Source organism: Mesoplodon bidens (genome assembly GCF_964165515.1).
Source record: "Mesoplodon bidens genome assembly, chromosome: 9".
Lineage (NCBI taxonomy): Eukaryota > Metazoa > Chordata > Mammalia > Artiodactyla > Ziphiidae > Mesoplodon > Mesoplodon bidens.
In genome coordinates this window covers 64999728-65021892 of record NC_138166.1, presented here as the reverse complement: position 1 = coordinate 65021892, position 22165 = coordinate 64999728, and the positions used below count along the sequence as shown (strand labels likewise).

General features: G+C 35.6%; 1 protein-coding gene across 3 annotated transcripts in view; it reads right to left on the bottom strand.

Moving 5' to 3' along the window:
* SEPTIN7 (septin 7) overlaps window positions 1-22165 on the bottom strand; it is a 108151-nt gene that overhangs the window by 14759 nt on the left and 71227 nt on the right. For all 3 annotated transcript variants that reach the window (XM_081243911.1, XM_081243910.1, XM_081243909.1), the window contains exons 4-10: window positions 20499-20599; window positions 19250-19384; window positions 13613-13730; window positions 10566-10658; window positions 9568-9664; window positions 8118-8169; window positions 3422-3547 (exon numbers count right to left, since the gene is read on the bottom strand). In XM_081243911.1, coding sequence (XP_081100037.1) covers window positions 3422-3547; window positions 8118-8169; window positions 9568-9664; window positions 10566-10658; window positions 13613-13730; window positions 19250-19384; window positions 20499-20599 — 722 coding nt within the window. The remainder of the gene's footprint in view (window positions 1-3421; window positions 3548-8117; window positions 8170-9567; window positions 9665-10565; window positions 10659-13612; window positions 13731-19249; window positions 19385-20498; window positions 20600-22165) is intronic.

The following is a 22165-nucleotide window of genomic DNA, read 5'->3' as shown; positions in this document are numbered from 1 at the left end:
CTCACATTTCAGAAGAAAGACCTACTCCTTCTTACCTATCCCTTACTAAGGTACACTGTACCTGAAGGTATGAAAACCTCCAGGTGACAAGAGAGAAGTCTCTTTCAATGATTAATCAAACACTATAACATAAACCTGTAAGAGTGTATCTCCAAGTATTAAACATGTTTCTACTAAAGGCATGGTGTGGTGTTAGAAACATGGTATTTGGGTCCCTGTCAGGATGCTCTGAATTAAGATATATAGCAAAGGGAGGTGGCTGGAGACCTGGCAATTTCTGTTTAATAACTCTACCTTTTCCACTCTGAGCTCCCTGAAACCTCAATCTCTCCGTGCCACCATTATCAAAGGATGCATTGCTAGGGAGAAAAAAGTCCCATGGGAGCAATACAAACAGAACATCAATATGAAGCCCAGACTCACATTTGCTTACTTTACATATTTAAATATTAGCCATTCTTTTCAGTTATCTGTGGATGGGTTCATAGCTATAAAGAAAGGCACCTTACATTGGCTAAAGCACCATAAATTGCTGGTACTGATTTTTTTTCCCCCAAAAATTCAACTGGAATGAACAGCTAACATTTTCAAGACAATACTAGATACAATCAAAGGATAAAAATTCCAAGTGACTTCTTTCAGATTCAGTATGTATCATTCAATAAAGCAGTAAAAACCTAATTTAACAAATCATATATCAATACCTGTTCTAATTACAACCATTCCCTAGTTGGTTCAATCTTCAAAAATATTTATTTTTCTATTACTTAAAGTAAAATTAAACAATATACTAACTCCTGGGGCAATCTGCTTTTTAGCAGTACAAACTTTTTTATTATTTTCATAGGCAAAGTTTAGACATGATTCATCTCATTAAAAAATACAATTCCAATAGAATCCTACTTTTCATGTTTTCACCTGGGTTATAGTTTAACTCAAGTAATCCACACTAAAATTCTGTATATGCAGAAGAATTTTTAACAACACTATAAGGTTCACTATTTTTCTCTTAATTACCTTACCTGCATCCAACAGTAAAAAATATCCCAATAGCACTATTTTAAAAGCCTTAAATTTGAACTATGGAAAAAAATTCCTTATTTCTAGCATATTAACAAATGTTTAAAAGAAAATAATCGAACATTAAGTGCATACACTTAATGTATGCATTTAATGAAAGATATGTACTGATAATACATTTTGCTTTAACATATTATAAAATTACTAGTGGCTTTAATTGTGTATGTTTTTCTTTTAAACAGTTAAAAAGTCTATAAACTAGTGAAATGCATTTAAAACGGATTCAATTTTATGAACAATATTCACTATGATGGATCTTTATATTTCTGTGCTAAAATAATAGTTGTTTGATACAAATTCTGCTAAAAAGAAACAGATTAAAAACGTTGCCTTTTTTCATGCATTGAACCTTACCTCAAGTAGAATCTTGCATTTTAAATATTAAAAGAAAATCAATTTTTAAAATAGCAGTAGTAAATTCCTAGAAGTCAGTGTTTTGCAAAGCATGTGTTACTAATCACCTATATTGAAACCATCAAGGGTTAAAAAAAAAAAAAAGGACGGGGGTGGTGGGTTCCCTGGCGGTCCAGTGGTTAGGACTTCACACTTCCACTGCAGGGGGCATGGGTTCGATCCCTGGCTGGGGAATTAAGATCCCACGTGCTGTGTGGCACGGCCAAAACAAACCCCCAAAAAACAAAATATCACCTAGGGTGCTCATTAAAAATACAAACTCTCAGGCCCATCCCACATGTACTGAATCAGAATCTCTTGATAATGATTGAGTCTAGAAATTTACCTTTTTACCAATTACTCTGGGACTTCCCTAGTGGCACAGTGGTTAAGAATCTGCCTGCCAATGCAGGGGACTCGGGTTCAAGCCCTAGTTCGGGAAGATCTCACGTGCCACAGAGCAACTAAGCCCGCGCACCACAACTACTGAGCCTGAGCTCTAGAGCCCGCGCGCCGCAACTACTGAGCCTGCACTCTAGAGCCCGTGCACCACAACTACTAAGCCTGCACTAGAGAGCCCATACTCCGCAATGAGAAGCCCACCCGCTGCAACGAAGAGCAGCCCCCACTCTCTGCAACTAGAGAAAGTCAAGAGTGCAGCAACGAAGACCCAACGCAGCCAAAAATAAATAAATAAATAAATAAATAAAAGCAATTGCTCTAGGGAGATCTCTAAAGCCAGAAAATCTAGAAACTGATCAGTAAAGTTCCTCAAATAAGCACACTAATAATAGTGTAAGAAGAAATTCAAAATTAAGAAAGAGATTAGGGGCTACAACCCAAACATCATGAAGAAAATAAACACAGAGTTAGGTCCAAGATCAGTTTTAAAAGAGAACTGCTTGTGACTCTGCCAATGATTATTAATGCTTTGTGCACTTTCTTATGGAATTTAGGGCCACTGTGGAGACATAACTAAAAAAGCAAAAAGGAACATTTTTCTCTTCCATTATAAGGAATGCTGACCACTATAACACAGTGTTGCTACTTGGAGAACTTGCTTCCCTTATTATTTATTATGCAGATGATCCTTCAGGATTATCCTCTCATAGTATCAATACATAACACGTGGCTAGAAACGTACACACATTGTTAAAATGGTTTTCGTAATACTTATGGTCTTCAACAACCCCAAATAAAGGAAAAACAGGGAACAGACATGGTTACCAAGTCTATACCAGCTAACTCACCAGCCTCCTCACACATCTCTTTTCCCTACACCATCATAAAACCACATCTTGAAGATACTAGCTCCGGTGGGTGAAGCTATACACTCAGGAGTCACTCACACCACTCTAACAACCAACAGAAGAAAGCCAAACTCCAGCTAATTTACTCCCTGGAAATACACAATAGGAATAGAAAAGGTAACCAAGACTACAATAATTAAATGTTCCTTTTGTTTGGTCCTGTCCCTTATTTCTATATAATCTTCTAGTAAATACTCTGCTTCCAAAATGGTTTAGTTTAAAAAGACATAATAAAAAGTAGAAGCTCTATGTTTAGTCTCCTTAAAGAGACTATGGGATGTTTATCTTAAGAGTAAAATGGGTTTAAGGGTTACTTGGTAGAAACCGTTCTCTTCCCTTAAAAAAAAAATGCTGAAGGAGCTATTTGATTTCTAATTGGGGATCTATTAAATGTGTTACGTAGGTTATTAAGATCATGGCAAAGACCAGAAGAGAATGCATGGCTCTTTCACTTAAGGAACAAGGTTATAAAACTACACTTCCTCCAACAAACAAAGCTTGACAATATAAATTTGGCTGTTGTACCTAAAGAACATTATCCCAATTTTCTATTGAGTAGCCAAGAGGAATTTGATGCAACAATATGATTATTTACTACATAAATAATACCTTTTCTGGAGGAAACAATGTATACTTACTTAGTAAGCTGCCCTTTATTCTTGTTATTATCAACTCCATTATAAGTCACAGCTGCCAGTTTTCTGCTCCGGTAGTTCTCATAGTGTACATTATTAGTGACATCTTTCAAGTCCTGCATGTGTGTTCTGTCATAAATAAATGACACATCAAGAGTTTGCTTCTATTAAGAAAGCTTTGGTGTAAATCAAAATTTTAGCAAAACAAAAATTTCAGACTTAAAATGAGCAAAGGACTATTCTTAAGGAAGATGGCATCCATCTGTCTTCATTCACATGTAAGGCAGAGTAAGACACAATGAGCTAACTTGACACCAATGGAAAATTAGGTTCCAGATGAAAGTTTAGGAGCATAAATCCTCTCAAAGCAGTTACTAAAGAATGACATTTCTAGAGAAGAGTATTTACCTTTTTAGTATATATTTTATTTTACTAGAGAAGGAAAAGTAGATTAGCTCCTACTAAAGTTCACAAAGCAAAAGAAATTGCTTTCCTTTTAGCAATATTATTAATATTTGAGTTTTTATTCAGGTAATACATAGGGACACTTTAGATCACATATCAAGTTGGATGCAAACTGGGGAATTCTAATTTTGAGTAAATTTCTGTTTATTCAAATTGTCCAATAAATGTGGTATTTTGGTTAAATGAATGTCTGCTCACAGCGTATCTATCTTACATAAAATCAATCCATAGGAGACAACTATACAATACATGAGACAATTTCATCATTCCTTAATGTTTCAAGATGCTAAAAGACTCCCTGAGCTGCTCTACGGTATCCTTTACCAATGCAGCAGTGTTTTTGGATATACGTGGTGTGGGAGTACTCTGTATCATTTGATCTTCCTTTTTCTCATCATCCATTCCTGCACCTGCAATCCCCCATCTTTCATCTCCACCACTTTACCAAAATCCCCTTACGGGAGACAAACATAAAGGTGTTACTCTGTATTTATTCTTCCTGATATCCATGAAACAGTTACTACTACTTTCCCTTTTGTAAACAGAATGTGATGTTCAATTACTCTGATTCACCTAGTATTGGACATCCATGCAGTTTTCTGATAGCTTAACTCCTCCTATTTCTAAGACTGGGTTTTCCACAAGCCTCATCTCCCTTTATACTCTGTCCCTTGATGAATAATATATCCTCTCTATGGCCACTAGAGTTACACCTAAAGCTCTATCCTCCTGTACTTCAGTCAAGTCAGACAGTTCCTTACTCCTAGCATATCCAATGACTGGGACTGAATAGTCCATGTTAATTTGTCACTGACTCTCAAACTTCAGAATTCTACTGCTGTGGGGGCTCTCTTTGCAGTCTCGAAGTCAAACCACTCTAACCCAGGACAACTTTCTCCTTGGCGGTCAGTCATTTTTTTGGTACCCGTATATGTTATAGGTGACACCACATAACGTTTTCAACTATATTGTAAACACCCCCTTTTACAAAAAACATGCCATCACCTTTTGTACTCTTGCCACAGACAGCACATAATGGGCCCTTTAAAAATAACTGATTTGAAGCTGAGTTATGATAAACACTGCTGACTTTCTAGAATTACTGTTATCAGTTTCTCTAAGCAGAGAATAATAACTGTGCCAATATGAAACAATCTTCTTGTAATTTTTAAATATTATATATTATCTCATCAATGAATCACTGAAAAGTAAAGTACTTTAGTAGCTGAAATACAAGATGTATAAAATAAAAATAAGGTGGGCTTATTAACTAGTTGTTAAACTATTTTTGTTAATGTCATCAACGTTTTAGATAGTGAAATATTTTTCCCTTTCACTAAAATAACTTTATGATTACCTGGTTCTGGTATTTTTCAGGATATAGAAATCTCTATTTCCACTTACTTAAATATTTTACTTTATCCTTTTAAAAATCAACCCGTTCCTCCACTCTGAAAATAATTAATTAGTAATATAGTTTTCTCCACAATTTCCGGAATTTACTCATCTTTTCCATTTCTTATTGCTGATAACAAAGCACTCTCTTCTCTCCTTTTGTTTTCCTTCTCTATTTGATTTCTGCACTGTCCACTGCCACACCCTGAAACTATTTTTATCAAGTTTTCCTCTTTCCATTGTCTCCCTTGGTTTGCCTGCAACAGCTAGTTCTCTTAATTAGCAAAGTGACACAGCTTTGAACTTGAATCTTTCTTAGAAGCAACCACTACTCCTAAATTTAACCTGCAGGATTTCAATTACTTGGAACTTACAGACATATGGAACACTGGCATTGATATTTCCTTCATGTATTTATTAAATATCCACTAGGTGCCTTTATCATAAAGACATGAGCTACATAATATATACATCTTTCTCATCTCTCCTCCAAACTTAAAAGGAAAAGCAATAAAGTAAAATATTCCTAAGCTTACCATTTGCAAAGCATACTTATCAAGGATGTTTTACACGTCTCAAAGACTATAATCGAAAAATTGTGTTAAGAAGCCAAATAAACATCTAGCATAAGTGAACATTTATTCCTTAGGAAAGAAAAACAAGTGTGCTAAAGCAAATTTAACAAATAAATGAATTTTTTATTAAGCAAAATTGCCTAATCATCTACCTCAAGGAGCTGAAGCCAATATCTTCATCCTACTTGTTAAAAATGTTAAGTAGGACCACTCCTAATCCCACAAGTAAACATTTAATGACTGTATTTATCCTAATCCATCTTAAGGCATCTATTTCCATGAATCTCTTCCTATCTGACCCACTGCATGATAACATACCACTTACCACTTACTCTGAGTTTCTTTAATACATCTAAGCAACTTCATCACAGCACACATCTACTTATACATTACATAATTTTAGAATTTTTTATATTTTCATACATGTATGATTGTCCTGTTGCTTTCCTGTACTAAATCTTCCTGCAGGAATGGTCCTTCCTGCTTATAATGCTTCCATACTAGTGAGTCCTACTCACCAGATGTCACTGTGTACCTTCAAATGTTCAAAGTCTAGCTTCTGACTCAGTAACTAGCCTTCTTTTCTATAGTATTTTAGGTATATAGGCAATTATTGATTGCATATTTAAAAAACACATAAGATGGGCTTCCCTGGTGGCGCAGTGGTTGAGGGTCCACCTGCCGATGCAGGGGACGCGGGTTTGTGCCCCGGTCCGGGAGGATCCCACATGCTGCGGAGCGGCTGGGCCCGTGAGCCATAGCCGCTGAGCCTGTGCGTCCGGAGCCTGTGCTCTGCGGCGGGAGAGGCCACAACAGTGAGAGGCCCACAAAAAAAACAAAAACAAAAACCCCACATAAGACAAAGTTATAGAATATCATTGTGTCAGGCACTAGGCAAGTAGCATAGATTTAAAATTGAGGAAAAGAATAAAATCAGAGGGAATGTACTGGCAATTAATACTTATGAAACATTCCTTACATATATAATGTCATAAGAGATTATTAGTTCTTCTGAAGTCACATCTTAAAAATGGAAGTGAAAGGAAAGAGTTCGTAATAGAACCTGAAGTGTTGTATTCTCAAAACCAAGAGATGACCACCCTTTCATATGCATTTGCTCTTCTCCCACTGTGTGAGGCATGGCAACCCCAATGGCTGAATTAACTCCGTCATCCACTTTCTACCAAAACACCTTGTCATGAGCTCTTTTGAGAAAAACCAATTACATGGCAATCTCTTTGATTTCAAAATTCACTTTCATCTCTTGTATATTTCTTGAGGTAGCAATTTGACTCATATTTTCCCCCACTTTTAAGAATGATCTTATTCTTGTTCTATGATTTCCAATTATCATCAATATGCATGTTACTACTTCAACATAGCTAAAGAGATTCCTGTGTTTTGGGAAAGTGGATAGTATGAAAATGAATAGACACCAACTTAAGATGGCCATCTAAAACTGGAGGTTGAAGAGAATAGTACATAGTGAGAGTCTGGAGAAGCAAGCAAGATGAGAGAGTAGAGAAGTAGCAAAAGGGTATGAAATGGCATGAGAAAGGAATTTATCTCAGCATAAAAACACTGAGGTTCATTTTGATCCCCTTTCTGTTCCTTGCCCACTAATGTCTCTGGTTCTTTTCAACTTTTTCTTCGGGATTTCCTCTCTGCTACTGATTTTCTAATTCAGGTCCTGTTCCTCTAATCAGAAAAACCTCAGTGTCCTGTTCTCACATGCTTTCCTTCTCTTTCATCAGGTGCACAAGGTACAATTTAGGAGTAATGTTTTCCCTCCTGGGAGGAAGATCAGTTTTGTTCACAGTGTTCCAGTAACAAAAACGCTCCACTCGCCAGCTACCAAGCTATGTATTTTTAAATATTCAAAGTCAAGTTTTTGACCCAAAACTTAGCCTGCCCTTCCACAGTTTCCACATTAAAGAAGAGCAAAAGCCTTTTTCTTTCCACTTTCCATACCTCTTTCAGTATTAAACCTTAACACAAAGTATAATGATCAAGAGACCCATTTTCCTATATATCCCTAGCCACACAGCCTATTTTGTATTTTTGCTCTTGACTTCAAAACCTTGGCAAAATAACCCAAGTTGTCTCCATGCAGTGCTTACTGCAGTGCTTACTTCAGTGCTAGAATGAAGATACCCCTTTAAATTAGCTAAATTTATAGAAGACAAAAAGTTAAATCTGTCTAACTCTAATTTTATTTAGGGGAAGAAAAAATTTATGTTATTTTCATCATTACTCACACTTACCTTATCAACATATTTCTTAGAATTGTAAAATCACAATGTTCACCATTTTCAACTATAAAAAAATAGATCACATACATTATTTTCCACTAAACCCAGTCTTTTCGGAGGAAACTGGGTGTTAACAACAATAAGAGAATATGCAAAATAGCTTAGATCAATTTTTCATTAAGATTTAACACTGTAACATATAGTACTTAATTTAAGGGCACATCAGACGACTGTGCTATATTACTTTATTGTAGTTTAATCCTCCATGATAAAATATAAACCTAACAAATGAGCTCTCCAAAAGCAAACAATTTTGACATTTTGAAAGAGGACATCATATATTTCTCTTTACTGGTTGAAAATATATTTATTCCATAATAAAATGCATTTAAAAAGTTCAGTGTTGGGGGTGAGCAGGGGATCACTTTAGAAAAACCTCCCTAAGGTAACCAAAATGAAAACTTGAGCCAAGAACATTAAGGTTCTTTATTTTTTAAAAACGTATCACTAAAAGAACACTCTTTGGTGGGGGAGGTACCTAAAACTAAAGATACAAAGCAATTTCTTCTGTGCATATTTCTAAGGACTGTACTAGTTCTAAAGCCTCAGCTCAGCAACTCAAGGTTACATGGCGATGACAGAGCTGGGAATGAGCACAGTATAACTGGTCAGGAAAGTCACTGATAACAACAGTAACTTGGAAAATATTCTAAAAATTACAGAATTTTTCAAAGTAATACCAACAAATAGAACAATCATGACTCAAATCTTGATTCCAAGTTACTATAACACAGAATATTAAATATTAGTAAAACAAGTATAATAAACACAAATTTGGGGAAACATGTCTATTGCCAAGAAGGCTTGTTGAGAATTGATGCTATAACTAAGATTTTATTGTTAACACTCCTTAAAAAATTAGTAGAGGATCTCTTAATAATGAAATTTTTTGCTCTAAAGATGTGATGCCAAAAAAGGTGACTTCTGTCCTGAGGAAAAGAAACTATGAATGTTTTAACTGAGCTTCTGACAGTTGTTCTCATTCTTGAGGGTCCCAGACCCATCTGAGACTCAGATAAAAGTGACAGGCCTTTTCTCCAAAATTATTCTCAATTTCAGAAGGTTTATTAGATCCCTTGGAAGCAATCTTTGGTCCCCACGTAAAGAACTCCTGCATTATAAGAGTTTTCAAACAAAAAAAACAGGAATAGACTTAATGGTGAGGCAGAGGTGGGAGGGTGGGTACTGACAAGTGGCTTCTACAGTACTACACCGTTAAGATTTAACACATACTTGCCTGACTTAGTAGGACACAAGGTCTGAGAAACTTGAGGATATGAGACTCAATGAAACAATTCAGAACTATCAATGCAGTATGCTTATCATACTAACTATAAATACAAATATTTTTAATCACATTTGTGAGATCTTGTAGAAAGCCATTCACTGAAGAAAACCTTACCTTCAGCAACACCCCAAGGATACTGCCTTCCTCTGACCCTTTTGCCATTAACTTCAATGATAGTATTACTACCTACCACAGCAAGAGGTAAACGGTCCTATAAAACAAAGTACTCATGTTCAAATATATCTCTGTAGTCCTCACAAATTCAAGAATAAAGAAGTTACATTACTCAACAGATAAGCAAAAACAATTATTACCCCGACAGTTTCTGCATTCATTTTTATACACCATTCAATTACTATTTAGTAAAATGCCATTATATGGTATTGTCACCAATGTAAACAATAAATAAAATATTTTCACTGAAAATTTAAGAATACTAAGGCATATGCTGATCAAATTATTTGTTAAAACATCATCCAAAAAGAAGCTGCCCCGTATTGGAAAAATTAAAAAGGATAAAAAATATATTAGCAGTTAGAGGAGAAAAATGAGGCTTGTGGCTAGCTTGCCTACCTGATCACAAACCAACCCTAACAGCCCTGGAGGCAGAGAATGCCATTAGTCAGTACATCATTTTTAGGTCCAGGGTACTTAGGAAACCACTATAATTTAAAAATACAGAAAATTATGTCGGTATGGATTTTTGGTTGATTCTTATGAAAGGACAAAAGAAAACATATTTTTGGCTCTTAAAACAAAGATTAAGCATAACAGTGCTTAAGAACAAATACTTTCCCTTCTTATTACGCCCCCCTTTTCTTTCCCATTACCTGTTTTTAGGGGGAAAATTATAAAATATGAAATCAGTTAACTGAAAACCACATGAAGACAAGAATTACATTATTCATCTCTCTATTCCATATAATGCTTTATGATACATAATAGCCAAACAACAAAGTTAATCATAAAGTTGAATTCAATACTGAATAATCTCTCTATTTAGTTTGTAAGTCAACTGTTTAAAAACACTGATATTTTTGGTTTTTCCAGCAGCTATTATAGTATTTTTAAGTCCCTAAAACATTTTAGTATATGTATGGGAATGAACCTACCTTTATCTTTTTAACAAGCTTATTTTCTTCTTCATCATCTGTTTCTGGGAATTCATATATTTTAATTTTATGTTCTTGGATTTCTTTCATTATCTAAAATGAAAGAGGAAGTCAGCAAAAGAGCATCACACATAATTTTAGTACATTAGCCTTATTTTTATTATACTCTTCTTAAATTCCTGAGTCCTCAGTTCCAGTTCCTTTACTGTTTTTCAATGATGCAAAATGTAATCTAAAACCAAAGTACTATGCTAGTCTTTTTTTTAACCATAAAGTTGATATATAAAAGTACCATTCTCAAAATCCAATTACTTCAGAAGTGTTAAAGTCATATGGTTATAATACCAAAAGAGTTCTAAAAATGATTTAAGAACCCAGAAAGGGCTTTCTCTAGCTGATTTCTACTCTAATGGTTTTAGGTCATTTATTTATAATGACTGAGATACTTCCTCTAGATAAACTCTTACCAACTGTTTTATTCATCTGAATCAACAAAGCTTAAACTCACCTAAAATTTTTAGTAGAATTTAGCAAAGGTAAGTAAAATTAAGTATAGCATTGGTTCCAGGAAAAAAAAAGTGCACACTTATCAGAAAATATCCTTGCATGTACATGTGCACACACACAAATCAAGGAGCAACACATATAAGATCAAGCAAGCACAAAGGGAGAAAACATGCCCTGGAAATTAAGAAACTAATGAGTTTATAATAATAATCAATGAGAGTGCAGAAAAAAGAAAGACAAACTTATTAATAACATCAGAATGACCTAGTTCAAATTAAATTATCTTGTCCAAAATCACTCCAAATTCTAATAAGAATACAGACATCCAAATAATGTTGAATACCTACCCTATTCAATCTCATAACAAACTGATGGCTAATATACCTATAGCTAGCTCCCTGCCTGTACTGGTAGTTCAGTGCTACTCTCACTGCTGGGGTCCCCAGCAGCAGTAAAGGGAACCTAAACAAAATGTGCGACACAGTTACTAAAGCAGACAGAAGTAAAACTGCCACTGAGAAAAACAGGACCACATATCTTTTACAATTGAGTTATATATGTCTATATACAAAAAAACCCAAGAAGATAAACGATGAGATGTCAAATACATGACTAGAAGAAGAAATGAACACTAGCAGCTAGCTCTAGGAGCAGTGGTTCTTAGTCAGAGGTTGTATATTAAAATGGCCTGAGTGAGCATCTTCAAAATAATGAATACAAAAGCCCTATCTTAACCTACAGAACCAATTGGTAGAGATATGCTCCAGTAACTCATTTTGAAAAAGTTCTCTAGATGACTCTGATAAACACCCTTGGTTAAAAATGTTTTTTAGGGCTTCCCTGGTGGCACAGTGGTTAAGAATCCCCCTGGGTTCGAGCCCTGGTCCGGGAAGATCCCACATGCTGCGGAGCAACTAAGCCCGTGTGCCACAACTACTAAGCCTGCACTCTAGAGCCCACGAGCCACAACTACTGAGCCCGCATGCCCTAGAGCCCATGCTCCGCAACAAGAGAAGCCACCACAATGAGAAGCCCATGCACTGCAACGAAGAGTAGCCCCCCTGGCTTCCCTGGTGGCGCAGTGGTTGAGAGTCCGCCTGCCGATGCAGGGGATACGGGTTCATGCCCCAGTCCGGGAAGATCCCACATGCCATGGAGCGGCTAGGCCTGTGAGCTGTGGCCGCTGGGCCTGCACGTCCGGAGCCTGTGCTCCTCGGTGGGAGAGGCCACGGCAGTGAGGGGCCTGCGTACCGCAAAAAAAAAAAAAAAAAAAGAGTAGCCCCCGCTTGCTGCAACTAGAGAAAGCTAGTGTGCAGCAACGAAGACCCAACACAGCCAAAAGTAAATAAATAAAATAAATTTATTTAGAAAAAAAGTTTTTTAAAAGCATAAACGAAGAAAAAGAAAATTGTACAACCCTACAATGTGACCAATCCGGAAGTAGAGATCATTGCTTATTCATCTTTATCTCTTAGTTCTCAGAACAAATACAAATCAAGGTACATACAAATCAAGACAGAAGAGGAGAAATGTTATTAGTATTTGAACTTAGAAACAGCACATTACAAAATAAAAATGGAGTGAATAAGCATAAAATAAAAACATATACTCCTGGTAGAAATACCAGATATATGTAGTAAAAATGATACACTAAAACATTCTCAAAATTTATACAGATTTAACACAATTTCAAAGCAAATTTCCACAGGCTTTTGTTTTTGTAATAGGTTTCAAGTTATTCTAAAATTCATACTGAAAAAGGTGAAGAACCAAAGTATCTTGTTACAAAGGGGACTATAAGGACAATAAGAGATAATTAACTCTAAGATCTATTTTAAAATATTATACAACATAGCCACAGTTTAAAAGACATAAAACTGGCCTAAAACTTAAAAATAGGAAATTGGAATAGGAAAGTATAATAGTTCCAGAAACTGACCCTACATTTCATAAAATATAATATATAATAAACCAAACACAACAATGAGGGAAAAATAAACCTGTGCTTTAAAGTGTTCAGCTTTTCTGGAAAATTAAATTAAATCATATTAGGTACCACTTTATTCCAAAAAAGTTTAAAAAATAAAAATGACAAACAATGCTGGCAAGACACTGGAACAAATATACCTGTTATAAAACGAATTTGATTGTTTTGTTGGGAAAGCACCATGACAAAATGGGTAGGTGGGGGAGGGAGATAAAATAATCATAACCTTTCAAAAGTAATCCTGTTCTTGGGAATTCGGTCTAGGAAAGTAATTCTAACGGGTGTGGGAGGGGTGCTGGTGGAAGCTATATGGAAACATCTAAAATAGCCTATTTAAATTGAAAGGATAAGGGCATATGATAATACTTATGGGCTCCTAGGAGAAAACTAAAGCAGAAGACTATTTTCAAGAGTTATTTTTAATACAGTGTAAACAACCATATAGTAAAGTAGCAAGAGGAATACACTGTAACACATTATACTGAAAATAAGAAAAACTGCAAATTACATGAATGATATTAGAAACCCAAGAGTTCAACCTCATTCTACTTACCTGTTTCTTAAACTGTTGGCACTCCTCTGGTGTGAGTGTGTCTGCTTTGGCAATAAGTGGAATGATATTCACTTTTTCATGCAAACGCTTCATAAACTCAATATCCAACGGTTTAAGTCTGAAATACACAATATTTAATATGACTGGATTGATCAGTTTGGGAGAATAGATTCTTCACATCCCAATGTTAAATTACATACATTGGAACTACTTTACTTACTCATCAGAAACACTCCCTGAAGGTGTATTGGGCCAGCAACAGTTAGGAAGAACAGGATTTCAAGAAGCACTGGAGTGGCTAAAAAGGCTTTGACTCCTGCCCTTTATCACCCTGGTCATAGGGTTTGGGCCCTAAAGAAGAATTAGAAAAACCAAAAAGGCTCCTAATAGGCTTTCCTACAGCAGTCTCTACATTTACTACTCAAAACTTGGGAAATCTTTGCTTTGTTTTTAAATGAAAAATTTAGTCCTCCTTCACTTCTTGCTACCAACTATATTTCTCAGAGAAGAGGCTCAGAAGAGAATCTTCTTCTTCATCCCTTTTACCTATTACACTCTAACTGCTGCCTCCACTTTGCCATTATACTTTCAAGAAGGTCACCAAATACTACCATGCTGCAAATTAATTAGCAGCAGCCAACTCATAAATACTGTGGTGTGTACCAGTAATTTTTAATTTGCCCATTATGCAGCATTGACATTATTCCCTCACAAGCTGTTCACTTAGGGTAACTTTCAGGCTCCTCTTTGTAAGCTAGTCTCCTTAATAGGTACGTTCCTCAGAATTCTCTAGAAGGTCTTCTCACTCTGCATTCTGTAAGCTTATCATTAACTCTATGGGTCAATGACTCCCGAGTCTTTATACCCAGCTCAGATCTCACTCCTGTGTTCCAGGCTTGTGTCCACCCAGTGGAAATACTACTCGGACATCCCATTTTGGCACCTCAAAATCAAAAGCTCATCTAAGCCCCCATGTTTTCCCTCCCCTTCATGCTTTCTATCTCAGTGAACAGCACTACAATCCACCCAATTACTCAAGTCTGAAACCCAGAATTCCTCCTTCCGTTAATCCTCAATTCCAAAGATTCCCCAGGACCTGCTGAACAAATAAAGATATTTATATATTTATCTCCATTTCCATTACTTTGATTCATGCCACCAAAGTATACTTTTGGTATGGATAATGACAAGAATCTATCTCTCCAAACCATGCACACTGCAGTCAGAATGGTTTTTCTAAAATCCAAATCTGATCATCAGGTCATTCCTTGACTAAAAACCTTACTAAAGCCAGATTCCTTAGCTAGTGTGGCCTACAAGGCCTGTGAAAACATAGCCTCTCCAGCTGTCCTCATCTCTTAGCATCCCTTAGCATTTTTGCTACCTCCTACTTCCAACGTGCCAGCCTTTTTGAACTTCTCACAATTCCTTAAAAGCCACCATACACCATACACCTATCTCTGGCCATAGGCTACTACTGCCTTTGCTTAGAACACACTCCATTCCCATCCCCCTTCTACTTGGCTTGCTTAATTCCTAGTCATCCTTTAGGACCTAGCTTACTATTCTCATTTCCTCTGGGAATTCTTCTCTAACCTAAGACTAGGCATTTTCTAAGGGATCATAACACTTAATTTGCCACACAGTAACTGCTTACTGATGTATTTGTTTTTCCTATCTTCTCACTAGAAGATCCTCAAAAGCAAGGCCTTGGTCTCATTCATCTGTATCTCTTATATCTAATACAGTGTCAATAATTGAGAAGGTATCCAATATCCATTGACTAAAAAAGTAAGTTGCTGTGATTTTCCTTACATCTTTGAATAAATTTAAATAAAAACCAGCTATTCCTCACACCTAGAATACACTGTAGACTAAAAATTAATATTCTACAAAAATAAATGAAGGTAACAGCAATATTTTGCACAGAAATGTGGTATTCCTTAACTTTTATAAAACATGAGGAAAATGGAATAAAGATCTAATTTCATTATAAATTTTATTGACTAATATTTTAAAATAAAGAGAAAGCCCTTCTTAGGGTTCTCTTAGAGTACTATAGTTTAATATATATACAATGTTGGGCGTATTGGGGGTCCAGAGACTAATGAGGTATTCCTTTTTACTAACAAATAATACTATACTTCTTTGTGGTAGTGACGCTGGCTGGCAGAAAGATGGGGTAACGAGGCAGGAAGGTAGATACAGAGAAATAAGATAGCTACCTCATTCTAATTCTTGTCTTAAATCCTCTGAATTTTGATATTGGCATTCAGAGAACACTACAGAAAAAACTTCAGAAAAGAGTGTGTGGGGGGCTTCCCTGGTGGCGCAGTGGTTGAGAGTCCGCCTGCCGATGCAGGGGACACGGGCTCGTGCCCTGGTCCGGGAGGATCCCACATGCCGCGGAGCGGCTGGGCCCGTGAGCCATGGCCGCTGAGCCTGCGCATCCGGAGCCTGTGCTCCACAATGGGAGAGGCCACAACAGTGAGAGGCTCCCGCGTACCGCAAAAAAAAAAGAAAAGAAAAGAGTGTGTGGCTGGAATAACACTATATTTATCTGTAAATAGCACCCTTACCTCACTAGTGCTAACTGAAAAACCTTTCGATTTTTGAGAAAAAATTTGAGTTTTGCTTGTTTTCATCAATCATTACATTATGACACTAAATAGAAAAGCCATGGCCCAGTCAATCAATCTCAGATTTGTAAATTTTTAGGGTTCACCTTCCAGATTATACTCATGACAAATTTAAATTACCACCACTACCACCTCATTAAACCAGTGACAGAATCAGTTAATCTAAAATTTTAATAAATCATAAGAGCATCTAATATAAAGTATTAAAATCAAAATCCAAGTTAACAAGATTTTACACTTAAAACAACACTTGCAGGACATTTATTATATTATTTCAACTTTTAAAGAGAAAGATGCTTGAAAATAGCCATGACAAGGAAACTGGGGAAGTCAGCTTCTCAAATATAAAACAACAGGGCTGAAGTACATTTAAATCAGTTTAAAAAAATCAAACTTTAAATGTAACCTTTATTAAACCCCTGATAAAATCTTTCCACCCTTTTAAATTAGAATACAAATTTCAGAAGCATACAAAATGTCAACAGCAGAAAACACTTATTTCACAGTAGATTACATTCTGGTTGAAATTTTTCCTCTGTCCCTTTAGTTTTATTTCAGGTCATCTTTTCCAACAAATTTAGTTTTTAAATGTTTTTTTTACACAACGGAAAGTCCTTTTTAGAATTTCTAAAAGATAAACCCAAATTAGAGGGAAAAGACTACTTAACCTCAAAGCCTACAGCAAAATAAGTAAAATGACTAGAGGGCAAATGACAAGTATTTATTAAATATACATACATATATATATTTCTAAGGGAAAAAAAAACCTATATAAAACTAAGTGACACTGTTTTTTCAAAGTGGCAATCAACATTCAAAAAGTTTGTAAAAACACCATTTAAAAATTCAAGTTCGGGGGCTCCCCTGGCGGCGCAGGGAATAAGACTCTGCGCTCCCAATGCAGGGGGCCCAGGTTCGATCCCCGGTCAGGCAACTAGATCCCACATGCATGTCGCAACTAAGAGTTCACATGCTGCAACTGAGGAGTCGGCAAGCTGCAACTAAGGAGCTGGCGAGCCACAGCTAAGTAGCCTACCTGCCACAACTAAGACCTGGCACAACCAAATAAATTAAAAACAAAGCAAAACAAAATTCAAGTTCCAAGTCAGTTACCAACCACTGAACAAAGAAAATGAAGCAACAACAGCTGAAATCATAAATTAACCCTTTGTTCAGTGACTACAATTGGTGGAGTGAGATGGGGGACACTGAAAATACGCTGTTGCACCAATTTATATTTACTCCAAAAACAGTACGTTTAAAAAGGGAATCCAGGGATTACCCAGATAAGACAGAAGGGCCCTAATTCATCTATTACGTTGCCTGGAATTTCACTATGTAGTGAGCAGGGAATTTGGAACTCTCTACGGAAAATTCAGTGTCATATTATTTCACTTAATCCATAGCAGCACATACCAATGGGCAAAACTTTGTTCCATTTCTAAAAATAGTTAAGCTGAGAAACTACTCAAAATCACATTTTTATACATAAGAAATTAATATTTGGAACTCCCATCCCTTGTGACAAACAAGAAATGGCCCAAAGCCACTACACATAATTTCAAAATTTTTTCTTTAAATAAAAAAATCGTATTTCCCATGCAATTTTAAGAAATATATTTTCCCTCAGGGAATAAGAAAAATGTGATTTCATGAGAATTACTAAATCTTGGCGAGAGTCCAAAAGATCTAAAATAATAAAACTGGATATAAACTGACAAATTTCTATTGACTTAACTGCAGGTTAAAATTTTACCCTGTTGGCTTCCAGGAAAAAGCCCTAACAAGTTAAACTAGAATGATAAAATATGTATATATATAAATTCAGGAAGAAGCTAACAAGGACACAGAAAAAGCTATACAGTGTGGTATTTGAGATTTTTTTTTTGAGCCTTTTAAGTAGATGAGTCAATTTTGTGCTTTAAATATGTAAATTTCTGAGACTACTGTAGAATAATATTAGAAATTAAAGAAGAAACATTTGCACCACTAAAGTCAGACAGTGCAAAATGGTAAACTAAATAATTAAGGCTTTCTGCTCAACCAAGATGGTGATAATGGGCAGTAGCCTATCTAGGCAAAAGGTGAAGAAAAAAGCAAAAAACAGAAGAGAAAGGTACTCTTTTGAAGTAACCGGTTTACACTACTGTAATTTGGGTGTTAGATGACTTAATGCTATTTAGTCTGATGCTATAAAACAGTCCAGTTCCTTCTGGTGGAGAGATGGTGGAGTTACAATCATCAGGTGGCTAAGTTATGCTGAGTCATTTATCCAAAGATGAAAGAAGAGTAATTACGAACACCTGCAGTTGACAATGACCCACATATCTATTCAAAATGACAAAGAAATACAAACAACAAAACAAGGAGTATAGGCTGGCCGTACTAACAAACAGAACAATCAGATCAAATAAATGTCCAGATACTCAGATCTTAATTTTAACTCCTAATAAGTAGAAGGTTAGTACTGATGATATGATACTTAAACAATTTGACTGTGACAGCTTAGGTGAAACAAGAGGACAAGTAGATTTAGTGAAGAAAGAAATGGCACATGAGAACCTTGGTATTTAAGTTTTTTTTGCAGCCTTCTCTACTAGATCTACAGTAAATAATATCTTTGGAGTTTCTTAGAATATGTCTAGCTAATTTTTATGGCTGTTTCTCCTTATTTGATCGTTCAATTAGTGGCAGATTGGTCAAAAAGAAAGCTAAATTAGCCACACTGAGACACCAAACATGATGGAAACAATATTCCTTTCCATGAAGCAGGTAAAGTCTTATGCATGACAAACTAAGAAGTAAAATCATTGTTAGCTTGTCTAGGACTTTAAAAAAGGCTTCCTATAAGCCATTTTTATATGGAATTTGGAACTTCACAACTGGTAAAGTTAAATGTACTCCACAGAGATGAGGGTTACTAAAATATGCACCCAAAGATGAGTAATAATAAAACAACAACAACAAAAAAGGTTATCAGAAGCATCAAGGTACTGACCCATGTCCTGAAGGAGCAATGAAGTATAAACAACACTGCACTCTGTTATCAGGCATCTGACGTCTGTTCACTCTAGATTCTGCATTTAGGTAGTCCTCAAACTTACTATCAATGTAGTCGATAACAGGCTGCCAGCTGTAGAATGCAGATAAAATAATTAAGTTGTAATTCTACATATGAACATACAACTGATGACTCTGTTAAAGGGCAATAATCAATATTTTTAAATACACAAAACCAATGTAACCAATGGAAGACATCTCAAATTATTCTATATATACTGATTCAAAAACATATAAATTATGTTGAATAAATCTTGATTCATTATTTCTAAACTTTCCAAACAGAATAAAACTGTTTAGAGTCAGACACAACTAAATTATATTACTTGCATTAATAAGTATATCAATGCTAAGACACTTTACAATATGAAAAATTATATTCAAAGAGTTTTATATTTCAAATGAAAAGATTAAACAATACAGAAACCTCATAATGAACTGTTACTTAGGTGTTTCAAAAGTCGACAGAAATTTACTTCAAAAAACAATGTGCAACTTGGGACTTCCCTGGTGGTCCAGTGGTTAAGAATCCGCCTTCCAATGCAGGGGAAGTAGGTTCAGTCCCTGGTCGGGGAACTAAGATCCCACATGCCGTGGGGCAACTAAGCCTGAGCACTCTAGAGCCTGCTCGCCGCAACTAGAGAGAAGCCTACGTGCCCCAACGAAGATCCTGCGTGCCACAACAAAGAACCGACGCAGCCAAATAATAAATATAAACAAAACAAAAAAACAGTGTGGAACTCAAAGAAAAATTAAAATATTTTTTATAAGCTACTAAGATATTGTTTCCAATTAGAAAGCCACGGGTGTTTTCTTCACTTACAACTTATGGAAAAACTGAAGGTCTAAAATCAGGTTTAAATTAGGATGTGACAGAAAATGGATAAAATTATAGTAAAGAATGAAAAGTTTCAAGTTTCTTATACTAATGAGAATTCTTTTATCTATATTTTAGAATCTGTCTTCAAAATACTTCTATGAAAGGTGTTATCTTCATTTTATAGAAATCAGTTCAAAGAAGTTAAGCAACATGACAAGTGGCAAAGTTGATATATGAACCCAAGTCATACTACATAAAGTTCAGTGACCTTCACTAAGATGAGAAATTTTAAAATGTTAAGGTAAAAAAGTCTAACCACCCCCATCCCCAAATGCAGTGGAAAGCAGCAGTGACAAACCCTTCTTACCAATTACTATTATCCACCGCATCTCCAAATCCTGGGGTATCAACTATTGTGAGCAGCAACTGAACACCACCTTCTTTGATTAAAACTTTGGATTGTTCCACCTGTAAAAGTCATTGGTATAGATATTAATACCATACATTATATCCTTGGTTTCCTACAACATGAGAGGTAGGGAGATGAGTGTTAATCAAAACCAAATGGGAAGCTTTTTGCAAACTAAATCTACTCACCTACACACTTTCTTTAGAATCAATTACTGTTAGAAGTCTTGGTTATTTAAAAGAAAAGCACATATGTAAATAGTGGGTTTACGGCTCACTGTTGGTACAGAGAAGGAAAACAGGAACTGATAAAATAATATTAATTACTAAAGCCATACAATACTTATGTAACCTAAATGCACATCTAATAATACAAATAAACAATGTGCTTGAATGATTAAGTAATTCATAGAGATCAAATGTAATTAATCAGACAAGGACATTTAATTTACCATTTGCAGTAAACGTTTTCCTGGACTATCTCCATCTAGTTTAGTCCAAACCAATTACTCAAGTGAACTTATTAACATTTGCAAATCTTTCTCAGCATGGCTCTAATTATTTACACTGTGTTTACGTTATGGCTAAGATACAATTCTCTTCTCAAATGTGTTACTGTACATTCAGGCCAAAGCAATCAGCAAAGGTCAAGGCACTGAAAAAAAATGTATTCTGGTAGGGTAAAACCCTACTAACTCTGATTAAAATCTTCACTTCTCTTCAGAATTTGTAAAAACCTTCTCTTTGAGAAAAGGTATTTGGACTTAAAAACAATAACATTTCCTTCTACAGTCTAAAATATTTTTGTAACCCCAAACTCTGTTTTAGAATGTAAAATTCATTCATCTTGGGCATACCCTGCTGCTACATAAAGCAAACACTGATTCAAACAGAAAAGGGGAATCATTCTCCTAGAAAAAGATAGGCTTTCATTCAATTTATATCAAGTGTTTATTAAAACTAGAGGTTTCAATTATGCTGATAGGCTAACTTAAGAGGCAAGAATTATACTCAAACTTTGAGTGCTACAAGCCATAAGATGGTACAAATTATTGTACCAATAAGTACCACTAGACTTAAGAGGGAAAGGTAATCACATGAAAAGCAACTTCAACTATTTATGTTGGTTAACAATGTTTGGAAAGGAAGAGCAACTAATTTCTGGGTAGAAAAAGTTTGGTTCACCTTTAGAGATCTCAGAAATGATGATGTCTTTCCATTTCCTTTTGACATTTTCTTAGAGATGTTAGCTGATGGATGAGGAGTTGAGACTAAGACTGCTGAGCAAGAAAGTGTATAGCAGCATTGTCCAATAGAACTTTCTGAAATGATGGAAATGTTCTTTGTCTACACTATCCAATATGGTAGCTGCTTGTCCATGTGGCTACTTACCCCTTGAAATGTGACTAGAGCGACTGAGGAGCTGAATGTTTAATTTTATTTAACTTGAATTAACTTAAATTCAAATAACTTCATGTGGCTTAGTGACTACTGAATTGGACAGTGAAGGCTGATAGCAATCAAAAATTATTTTGTTAAAAGAGTATTATCAAAAAAGAAACTTGCTGAAACTGAAAATACTGCCTGAGATTTGGACATGCGTGTCCATGGCGAGGCTTCCAATCT